We start from the raw sequence: 12,208 nt of genomic DNA, 5'->3' as shown, positions 1-12,208 counted from the left end.
ATGCATTCTATCAACAGGGTCAACCTTCAGGTTAAGTGGATGATTAATACTACTTAAGGGGGAAATTGCAGATGAAGGTTCATTCAATTCTATTCAAGTAATTTCTTTCTCTTTCTTTCCTTCTTTCTCTCTCTCTTTCTTTCTTTCTTTCTCTCTCCCTCACTCTCTTTCTCTGTCTCTCTCCCTCTCTCTCTCCTTCCTTCCTTCCTTCTCTTTCTTTCTTTTTCTTTCTTTCTTTTATTAGATATTTTCTTTATGTACATCTCAAATGTTATCCCCTTTCCTCCTTTCCCCTCTGAAAACCCCCATCCCATTCCCCCTCCCCCTGCTCACCCTTCCACCCACTTCCACTTCCCTGACCTAGCATTCCCCTATACTGAGGCATCGAGCCTTCTCAGGACCAAGGGCCTTTCCTCCCTTTGATGTCCAACAAGGCCATCCTCTGCTACATATGCAGCTGTAGCCATGGGTTCCTCCATATGTACTCTTTGGTTGGTGGTTTAGTCCCTGAGAGCTCTGGGAGCACTGGGAGTACTGGTTGGTTCATATAATTATTCCTCCTATGGGGCTGCAAGCTCCTTCAGCTCCTCTGGTACTTTTTCTAGATCCTCCATTGAGGCCCTTGTGCTCAGTCCAATGGTGGGCTGAGAGCATCCACTTCTGTATTTGTCAGGCTCTGGCAGAGCCTCTCAGGAGACAGCTATATCAGGCTCCTGTCAGCAAGTGCTTGTTGGCATCCACAATAGTGTCTAGGTTTGGTGACTGTATATGAGATGGATCTCCAGGTAGGGGGCAGTCTCTGGATGGACTTTCCTTCAGTCTCTGTTCCTCACTTTGTCTCTGTATCTCCTCCCATGGATATTTTGTTCCCTCTTCTAAGAAGAACCAAAATGTCCATACTTTGGTCTTTCTTCTTCTTGAGCTTCCTTTGGTCTGTGAATTGTATCTTAGGTATTCTGAGCTTCTGGGCTAATATCCACTTCTCAGTGAGTATATACCATGTGTGTTCTTTTATTATTGGTTTACCTCACTCAGGATGATATTTTCTAGTTCCATCCATTTGCCTAAGAATGCCATGAATTCATTGTTTTTAATAGCTGAGTAGTATTCTATTGTGTAAATGTACCACATTTCCTATATCCATTCCTCTGTTGAGGGACATCTGGGTTCTTTCCATCTTCTGGCTATTACAAATAAGGCCAATTCTTCATAGAGTTAGAAAGAGCAATTCTCAAATTAATCTGGAATAACAAAAAGCCCAGATAGTGAAAACTATACTCAACAATAAAAGAACTCTGGTGAAATCAGCATCCCAGACCTCAAGCAGTACTACAGAGTAACAGTGATGAAAACTGCATGGTATTGGTACAGTGACAGGCAGGTGGATCAATGGAATAGAACTGAAGACCCAGAAATGAACCCACACACCTATGGTCACTTAATCTTTGACAAAGAAGCTAAAACCATCCAATGGAAAAAAGATAGCCTTTTCACCAAATGGTGATGGTTCAACTGGAGGTTAGCATACAGAAGGATGCAAATTGATCCATTCTTATCTCCTTGTACAAAGTTCAAGTGCAAGTGGATCAAGGACCTCTACATAAAACCAGACACACTGAACCTAATAGAAAAGAAAGTGGGGAAGAGCCTAGAGGACATGGACACAGAGGAAATTTTCCTGAACAGAACACCAATAGCTTATGCTCTAAGATCAAGAATTGGCAAATGGGACCTCATAAAATTACAAAGCTTCTGTAAGGCAAAGGACACTGTCAATAGGACAAAAGGGCAACCAACAAATTGGGAAAAGATCTTTACCAACCCTACATCTGACAGAGGGCTAATATCCAATATATACAAAGAACTCAAGAAGTTAGACTCCAGAGAACCAAATAACCCTATTAAAAATGGGGTACAGGACTAAACAAAGAATTCTCAACTGAGGAATACCAAATGGCTGGCAAGCACCTAAAGAAATGTTCAACATCCTTAGTCATCAGGGAAATGAAAATCAAAACAACCCTGAGATTCCACCTCACAACAGTCACAATGGCTAAGATCAAAAACTCAGGGGACAGCAGGTGCTGGCAAGGATGTGGAGAAAGAGGAACACTCCTCCACTCCTGGTGGGATTGTAAGCTGGTACAACCATTCTGGAAATCAGTTTGGTAGTTCCTCAGAAAATTGGACATAGTACTACCTGAGGACCCGGCTATACCACTCCCAGGCATATACACAGAAGATGCTCCAACATGTAATAAGGACACATGCTCCACTATGTTCATAGCTGCCTTATTTATAATAGCCAGAAGCTGGAAAGAACCCAGATGTCCATCAAGTAATTTCTACCAATAGAATTGGGAAATAAAGGCATTGAACTAAAGTAAATTTTATGAATTAAACAAAATGAAGTCTAAAATAATCAAGATAATTATTGCTGCACTTTGCAGAATGTAGAATGGATTCTACCACTAGAGAGAAGCAGGCATGATGCAGCTCTCCAACAGATTCTGAAAAGAATTTTTCCAGCAGGTCGCTTGGGGAATCGAAGAAAAGAGCCTGATCATTTGAAGAAAAGAGAACTGTACACCCATATCAAAAAAAGCACAGAAATATGTAAATAAATCTACCCATAATCCTATAGTCCAGATATGACAACTGTTAAAATGTGTACATATTTGTAATGAATACATATTTTTATTTTCATGTATCATACAACATCCTAATCTCACTTATAGCTCTTCATAAAGATAATTTACAAGTTCCATAGTAGTTAAACACATGGAGGCAAGAGCAATTATGTAAAGAATGGCACAACTGGGCTAGAGAAATGGCTTAGCCACTCAAGGCTAGGCTCACAACCAACAAAATAAGAATGACACAGTTGGCAGTGGAGGTTATAGCTCACAAACTCTAACATGGAGACCACGCATGCAGCATGCACTAATTCACTCTGTCTTCAATGTGTGCATAAATACTTACTGTCCACAGCTAGCTACACAGCGATGAGGAGTAAACCCCTGCCTTGACTGGACCTCACTTCTAAGTGGGTAAAAGAGACAATAAACATAATGATAAACACTAAGAAGAAAAATAAAGAGGAAAGAGTAGAGATTCTGATTTGGGAAGCTAAGACTTTAACAGAAGTAGCCAGAGGTCTATAGCCACACTTCACCCTGAACCCTCCAGAGAAGATAAGAGATTCATCTCAGTGAAGACATGAAGAGGAAGGAAGAGGTATGAGGATAGACCAAGGAAGAGCCTGTCAGGCAGAGGGAACCACACGTATAAGGACCTTGAGGAGAGAGGATGTTCAGTGTGTTCAAGAAATAGCCAGGAGATGCTGGGCATGGTGGCGCACTCCTTTAATCCCAGCATTTGGGAGGCAGAGGCAGGTGGATTTCTGAGTTGGAGGCCAGCCTGGTCTACAGAGTGAGTTCCAGGGCAGCCAGGACTACACAGAGAAACCCTGTCTTGAAAAACCAAACCAAACAAACAAACAACAACAAAAGAAATAGCCAGGAGATGGCCAGTGTGACCAAAACAACATGGGAGACAATGACAAGCAGAAGGGACTAGGAGAAAGGCTTCCAAAAGGCTTCAGGTCACAAAGACTCAGGAAGGGAGAGCTTGAACAAGATCATTATGGTTACTGCACAGAGAACAGACTGAAGAGGAGGGAGCAAGCAAGCCGAGGAAGGCGGAGCAAGCAAGCCGAGGAAGGCGGAGCATAGCCATCCAAAGACTAATAAATGCATGAAAGCCTTCACACGAACATGTTTCTTCAAGGTTAAAAGTAGTTTCTAATAACTGATACATTTTTTTAATAACTCAAAGGCTCCAGCACAGAGGCACACTGATCACAGTCAAGCATAAAGCATGGTAGTACAGACACTGCATTATTCTACTTTTTTTTGCATGTGCTTGAAGCATTTTAACAACTTTTTGTTTCAAGTTAAATGATAGAGACACTGAATTCAACAAGGAATTACTTTTAAAAAAATATCCAAGAAGCTAAAGTACCAGGACAAATTTAAACAGCAAGATTACAACAGGAAAAAAAACTACTAAGTCCTATATTGGGTTCCAAAATGCCAAGTGAACAGTACAAAATGGACAAAACCTACATGAGTGTTACAAGATATAAACAACCTGGAGTTTTAATACACCACTGCAAAGTCAGTGGTGAGACTGACAAAGACTTACAGCAAATTCAGTCCTAATGTGTAAGAAGGAAAATGAAGGAAGAGGATTGTTTCAGCACAGGCTGTTTATACCTGCTACTATCTGCAGTTCTGGAAGCCCATTCCAATGCAGCCTGTGTTCAGCCACCTCCAACTACATTGGAGTGGATAAGGGAGCTAGAGATGCCATAGCAAGAAGAAATAAAATGCTAAAGAAACAAGTAATAAAATCGAGTAGTCTTTCTTCTTCCTTCTCCATTCCCATTGAGGAAAAGATATTACCACCTAAGGCTGAGAACAGTTCAAAATGCTTCCCGTTCTTGTCACATCTATATACAAACATCCCTTGTGAAGGCTTTATTCCTCCCTCACAATGATGACAGCCTTCCTCATCCTGGTGACATGTTTTCCTTTGAGACCAGGATATCTAGCACTTCTTTTCTCCTCAAAGCACCAAAAGTAACTTAATTCAGGACATTAAGGCAAAAGGCTAGCTTTTCTGGAAAAACAGAGTTGTGGTTAGGCCTAGGTAACAGGGGAAGCCCCTCTGTTCCTGGGGCAGTAGGATGTGAGCATGCAATGCCTTGAGGTGCCCCAGCCATTTCTCATAAGCAGAGATGGGAGATAGAAGTGGGTGAGTCACTGTGAGAAGGACGCAGTACAAAGCTGAGTTCTGATGAGACAATCTACAGCTCAAACCTCCCTGGACGCCAGCTCTAACAAGCTTTTCATTTACACAGTACAAATAAATCCCTTCCTGTCAGACTAGTCAGGCCACATCTCTCACTTACAAATGTGCTAACTAATGACCTCAAGGACACTGACTTAGTGACGCTTGTGGTGTCACACTTATCTGTGACAGCAACCTCCTGCTGAAGAAGATTCTCCATGTAGCCTCTGCACACACCACTCTCATTCTAAAACTGACAGTCTGTCTTCTTCTATAACTCATGATGATTAGGATAAAATCCAGATTCTTCGATTATAGCAGAGAAATATTTCCACAATATTTCCAAATGATATCAATATCTTTGGTTTCAGATCTCAAAACTCATACCTTTTTCAACACTCTATGTTTTCTCTACCTAAAATTTCCTTCCACTGGATGGTTAATGACCTCAACCTGCATATCATTCTTTAATTACAGGGTCTTAAGGGAGAGGTCAGGAGATGAGAAGATAGAAAAGATAAGCTGGGGTTAGGAGTCTTGCATACGTGATGTTTTATGTCAAGGAAGCTTATTAAGAAACACAATATCTATATACAATTTTTCCTGAAAGGGAATTGGGGACAATGTCACCAAAACTTATACAATGACACAAAGCCATCGGGAAGCTAATCAAGCAATTTGGGACAAACATGTAACCCCTTAGGATAGGAAGAGTTGGGTTCCCAGGATCTTAAAGCACAGCTATTATGGTTCTGCCAAGTATATTCCTGGTTTAGAGAAAGTGCTATATTCCTTCTCAGGGCCTCAGGGGAATCTCAGATCAGATTCTAGTTCTTAAAAGTAAAAATATAAAATGAAAGAGAGGGGGAGGGTCTTTAGAGTTGCTTCTTCCTTTCAGCCAAAGAATGCAAGGTTGATTTAATATCTATAAACCAATTAATATAAATACCATATGAATAGAATTAAAAGCAAACCACACAATCATCTTGACAGTAAAAAAGCATTTGGTAAAAATTAATAACCAATCCATGATCAAAACAGTCAACAAACTATAAACATAAGGAAATTTTCTTAGCCTGATAAAAGACAGCTTAAATCACCCCTACCAACACTGTATTTAGAGATATAAAAAAATGTCTTCTTAAGATCAGCAACGAGATAAAATACTAGATTTTATCCTGTCTATTCTATACCTGTACTAGAGACTCCGGTTAACCAAGAAAAAAGGAACAAAATGTAAATCAGAACAAAAAGTAAAACTATGTCATTTGAAGAGAGCATGATTATGTTCAAAAAGCTAATAAACAAGTTCAGCAAGTAGCAGAAACAGGATCAATACATAAGCATCATGTATCCATGGTCTAGCAAAGAACAACCTCAAAATAAAACTATTAATTCAATTCACAATATAGCATAAAAAGAAAATAGGGGCCATTTAGCAAAGTAAGGCTTAAATACTGAAAACTAAAACTTCTTCAAAAGAAAAAAAGATTTAGATAAATAAAAATCCCATGTTCACAGATAGAAAGGTCAACACTGGTGAGGCAGCAATAGTCTCAGAACTGACTAAATACAATCTTGCAAAGTCCCAGCTAACTGTCTGTTGTTACTGTTTCCTTTCAGGAACCAATGAAATTGTCATAAAATTAACACAGAAATGCTAGTCACAGGACACAGAAAATCCTAAACTGTTTACAAATGCAAAAACTTAAGAGAATTGCAATGTCATGGTTTCAAAAGAACCATGCATAGCCTACTGGAACAGAACGAAGAATACAAGCATGAATTCAAGTTTATAGCTAACTGAGTTTTCACAAGGGTGTCAAAACCAATTCAGTGTCAAAGAGTGGGCTTTTCAATAAATGGTGCTAGAACAGCTATATACCCCATATGGAGTTGGACTATTTCCTCTTATCATATGCCAAAAAAATAACTTCAAAGGCCCAAAGATGTAAATACAGGATTATAAATAAAAGACTTGCACACATAGGAATAAATCTTTATATGCAACAATGATTTTGTCTTAGATATATCTGACCCTAAGAGCAACAAAAGAAAAAAACTGAAATTCATCAAAATTTAAATTTTTCTTCTTTTTAAGAAAGTAAGTGCAACACCCTGAATGGGAGAGGATAATGCACTAGTAAGTGGAGTGGACATCAACATGTCAACTCAACAACAAAAGGACGAGGTCCCTATTCTTAAAAGGTAAAAGACTTAAACATATATTTCTCTACAGAAGATATGCAAAAAGCAAACACATGAATGCACATTCTTAATGCAATCAATCAACAAAGAGATCAAAATAGAACCACCAGGAGATGCCACTTTTGACTCATTAGGATGGCTGTCATCAGGACAGGTAATCAATGCCCTGAAAAAAAATTTAGCCCTCTGTATGTACACTAGTTGCAAAGAGACATGATTTATTTGGGACTTACTGACAGAAGTTTGGTGGTCAAGACAGCAAAAATCCTAGTGACTCTCCATTATCTGGGTCAGAAGAAGGGGACTTTTTTACAAAAAGACTTATTTATTTTATATATGTGAGTACACTGTCGCTGTCTTCAGACACGCCAGAAGAGGGCAACAGATACCACTATAGATGTTTTTGAGCCACCATATGGTTGCTAGGAATTGAACTCAGGAACTCTGGAAGAGCAATCTGTGCTCTTAACCAATGAGCCATCATCTCTTCAGTCCAGAAGGGGGCTTTTTAAAAATTGGATGCTTTCTCTATTTACAGTTCAAATGTTATCCTGTATCCTGGTTCCACCTCCCCTAGAAGCTCCCTATCCCCTTCGCTTCCCCTGCTTCTATGAGGGTGTCCCCCCACCCACCCACACCTGCCTCCCCGCCCTCACATTCTCCTACACTGGGGCATCAATCCTTCACAGGACCAAGGGCCTCTTCTCCCATTCATGCCCAACAAAGCCATCCTCTGCTACACATGCTGCTGGAGCCATGGGTCCTCCATGTGTACTCTTTGGTTGGTTGTTTAGTCCCTGGGAGCTCTGTGGGGGGGGGGAGGGGGGTCTGGTTGCTTGATATTGTTGTTCTTCTCATGGAGTTGCAAACTCCTTAGCTCCTTCAGCCTTTCCCCTAAGTCCTCATTGGGGACCCCGTGCTCAGTCCAATGGTTGGCTGCAAGCATCCGCCTCTGTATGTCAGGCTCTGGCAGAGCCTCTCAGGGGACAGCCATATCAGGCTCCTGTCAGCAAGCACTTGTTGGCCTCTACAATAGTGTCTGGGTTTGGTGACTATATATGGGATGGATTCCCAGGTGGGGCAGTCTCTAGATGGCCTTTCCTTCAAACTCTGCTCCACATTTTGTCTTTGTATATCCTCACATGACTATTTTGTTTTCCCTTTATTAGGACATAATGTTTTCTCCAAATTCAGGAACACACCATGCTTGTCTCAAGCTAATGCCAGAGATGGCAGGCACATTTGCAAGTGCACCAGACTCTGCTCATAGAGTCCCACACTCTAAAGGTTTTCTCGACAAGGTCTGCCAGGAAGTGCACTAGGCTCAAGGGTAATCATGTGGTTATGGACACAGTCATTTCAACCTTGACACTGTAATTGGTAAGATGTAGAGAAATCAAAACGTTATATACTGTTGGTAGGCTTGTAAAGTAGAAAAGTTGCTTTGTTAACTATCTGCCAGTTTATCAAAAAGTGAAATGTAACTATGTATGACTAGAATATCATGCTTAGCTCCAATCATAAATGTACCACACAGAAATCTTTAAATAAATGGCAGCATTATTCCTAAGAGCTAAAAGGCAAAACAACCCAGATGTCCATCAAAGAGATGAGAAAAATGCAACCTATCAACAGGGTAGTATTCAGCCATTAAAAGGGATGAAGCACAAGCTAGGAGATAAATAAGTCTTGAGACTTTACGCTACTTTAAAGCTGGTTAGGAAGGGCATAGGAGAGCCTACAGACACAGAAGATGACTGGATGCCCTCACTAAAGATGGAGAAATGAGGAGAGTGGTGACAACTTAAAGGCTCAGACTACCTTTGGGAGATGAAATGTTCTAAAAATTATTGGGTGGATGGCTACACAACTGTAGATATGCAAAAAAAAAAAAAAAAAAAAAAAAAAAAAAAAAAAACCCGGGGCAGTAGTGGCGCATGCCTGTAATCCCAGCACTCTGGGAGGCAGAGGCAGGTGGATTTCTGAGTTCGAGGCCAGCCTGGTCTACAGAGTAAATTCCAGGACAGCCAGAGCTATACAGAGAAACCCTGTCTCCAAAAAACAAAACAAAAAAAACAAAACAAAACAAAACAAAACAAAAAAAAAAAAACCCAACGGACTTGTGTGCTTAAATAAACAAATTACATGTACATGTTCCATGTATTAGATCTGGGGGAGGGGAGAAGAACTCCTCTATAAAAGCTTTGTTGGGTTGTAAGAACAGACTGTTGAATACGCACATCTTCAATGGTCCCAGTGTAGGCCTCAATGAATACCAGTAACTACCACTTTAGTACTCACCTGGTAGCTTATCTGTTTTCCTCTACTAAACCTGGAGTTCTCCTAGGCAGGGATTTGACTCCTGCTCCTTGGAATTCGGTGTCTATACGCTGTGTATGACATGTGACAGGATGTACTATTAACTGTCAGTCAAGACCACCCTTAAGTGACCCTGGGGGAAGCTTTACCTCAGGCAGGGTCAGCAGGGTCAGCAGGCAAAGTCTAAGGGTACATCAGAGCGAGAACTCCACTGATGAGAGGGAAGCAAGAGGTGAGCATACCAGCAATGAAGAAAACAAACAGGGCTCAGTGTTCCCTCAAGGTGGGAACACTGGCCTCTCAACCTGGCCTCTCAATGGATGGAGTCACGCCTACAATGCACTCTATTCTCTCTAGCGCACTCAGAAGAGAGGCATCTTCCACTCACATTCAGCAGCACTTCTTCAAGATAAAAGATAAAAAAAGATAAAAGGTGGTTTTAGAACTCTTCTCTGATTAGGATAATCTTGGATTTTACTCTTCTTCAAGATAAAAATCACAAATAGGAAAAAAATGAGCAAACCTTTTTGAATGTTGTAATGATAGAAGTGCAGCTTTCCAAGCACAGCTCATCAAACACATTCTGCAGGCAGAATAATGTGCTCAGCCCGCCTTGAGCCCCTAGAGCGTGGCGCTTTGCATTTAGAGTATTTTTAATCTCTAATGCTCCGGAGGATGGAAGGACAGCCAATATGCACACATTCAAAGAGGATTACAGTTCAAAGGGAGCTGTCCAGCAACCAACAGGCTGAAATCAGAGGAGCTGGTTCACAAACTGCTCACAGGCTCAAGGACATTACAGGGATTATTCACAAGACAAAGTCACCAGCAGAACTTTGTGAAGAACAGCAAATTGTTCCCGTCCCTTCTCCCAGTATTCAGGCCCATGCATGTACAGATTCTGTAAAAACTGCCAGAATGCAGCAGTCAAAGGGGCTGATCTTGAAACATTCTAATGCCAAAAAAAACAAGAAAAAACAGCCATGAGAACAGTAATTTGTTTATCTCTACCTCAGGAACAAAAAATGTTTCAAATTATTCAGTGAACTCTTCAAGGTTTTGTTGTTTTGAGACTGAATCTGACTATGTAGCCCTAGCTGGCCTGGAATCCATTAAGCAGACCAGGCTGGCTTTGGATTTAGTGATCCTCCTGACTCTAGAATGGTAGCGCTATAGGGGTGTGTACCGCCCCAGCTCAAGTTGTACTCTAAGAGGCAACAAGAGGCTGAACCAGTGAGCGCCCAAAACCATGATGAAATTCCACTACCAACTAAGATTCCTGCAGATGCATGGCAGAAAGGGGAAAACTACTAACTCTAACCACTAACGCAAACCACTGCGGGCCTGGGAGGCCACGACCAACCGCAAACTCCGCGGCTGCCCAGTCAGCGCTCACCTTCCGGGCCCGGTGGCGGCTCCGGTCGCTTCCCGCGGGACAAAAAGGCCTTGGGCAGCAGCAGCGACACGGCCAGGACGAGCCCCGAGGCCAGCGCCACTCTCTGCACTGTGGAATACGCCATGGCTGCGTACTGCGGGGCCCAGGAGTCCGAACCGGAAACGGAACCGGAACCGCAACGCACAAGCTGGCTCACACCCGACCGCGGGCTGCACGGACGGCGGCGCGCGAGGGACAAGATGAGAGCGCCCTCCACTCTGCCAAAGAGCCCCAGGGCGGTGCGGTGTTAAGCCAACAGCAAGCGTCTATTTCCTAACTCGCCTGCATCCAGCTGCCACCCAGGCCCAGGCACCTTAGCACCTAAACCTGGCAGATTTGCATTTCTATTCATTCCTGCTCAAGACCCAACCCTAAACCCTCTCCTCCTTTATGGAAGGAACTCAGTTTCCTAACTCTATCCATGCACTTCCCTTCCACACTCTATCTACAGCCAGGGGTCATAAAAACTAATCTCAGGACTATTGAGCTCTCACCACAGCTTAAAGCCTTCCAGAACCTGCCATAACCTTCGGAACAACATCAAACTTCTTTCTCTGTTTGCCATTCCTCAAGACCATGCATGATCTACTCTTACCAATGTTCTTTAGAAACTGGATGACACATTATTTGCAACCAATTTTCTTGTTTCAAGTGGCCTTTTTAAAAAATTAGATATTTTCTTTATTTACATGTGAAATATTTTTCCCTTTTCTCCTTTCCCCTCTGAAAACCCCCTATCCCATCCCCTCTCCCCCTGCTCACCCTCCCACCCACTCCCACTTCCCTGACATGGCATTCCCCTATACTGGGGCATTGAGCCTTCTCAGGACCAAGGTCCTTTCCTCCCTTTGATGTCCAATAAGGCCATCCTCTGCTACATATGTAGTTGGAGCCTTGGGACCCTCCCTGTGTCCTCTTTGGTTGGTGGGTTAGTCCCTGGGAGCTCTGGGAGTACTGGTTGGTTCATATTGTTGTTCCTCCTATGGGGCTACAAGCTCCTTCAGCTCCTTTGGTACTTTCTCTAGATCCTCCATTGAGGCCCTTGTGCTCAGTCCAATGGTGGGCTGAGAGCATCCACTTCTGTATTTGTCAGGCTCTGGCAGAGCCTCTCAGGAGACAGCTATATCAGGCTCCTGTCAGCAAGTGCTTGTTGGCATCCACAATAGTGTCTAGGTTTGGTGACTGTATATGAGATGGATCTCCAGGTGGGGCAGTCTCTGGAAGGCCTTTCCTCCAGTCTCTGTTCCATACTTTGCCTCTGTATCTCAGCCCATGGATATTTTGTTTCCCCTTCTAAGAAGGACCAAAGTGTCCATACTTTGGTCTTCCTTCTTCTTGAGCTTCCTTTGGTCTGTGAATTGTATTTTGGGTATTCTGAGCTTCTGGGCCAAT

General features: G+C 42.3%; 1 protein-coding gene across 2 annotated transcripts in view; it reads right to left on the bottom strand.

Annotated features, from left to right (window-relative positions):
• The window catches only part of Ric3 (RIC3 acetylcholine receptor chaperone), a 50,210-nt gene extending 39,290 nt beyond the window's left edge, over positions 1-10,920 (bottom strand). For both annotated transcript variants that reach the window (XM_052155192.1, XM_052155201.1), the window contains exon 1: positions 10,778-10,920. In XM_052155192.1, the coding sequence (XP_052011152.1) occupies positions 10,778-10,901 (124 nt within the window). In that variant the 5' untranslated portion in view covers positions 10,902-10,920. The remainder of the gene's footprint in view (positions 1-10,777) is intronic.
• Positions 10,921-12,208: the final 1,288 nt, after the last annotated feature.

Source organism: Apodemus sylvaticus, chromosome 1, assembly GCF_947179515.1.
Source record: "Apodemus sylvaticus chromosome 1, mApoSyl1.1, whole genome shotgun sequence".
NCBI lineage: Eukaryota > Metazoa > Chordata > Mammalia > Rodentia > Muridae > Apodemus > Apodemus sylvaticus.
The sequence above is the reverse complement of the archived record's forward strand: the minus strand, read 5'-3'. Positions and strand labels throughout refer to the sequence as shown.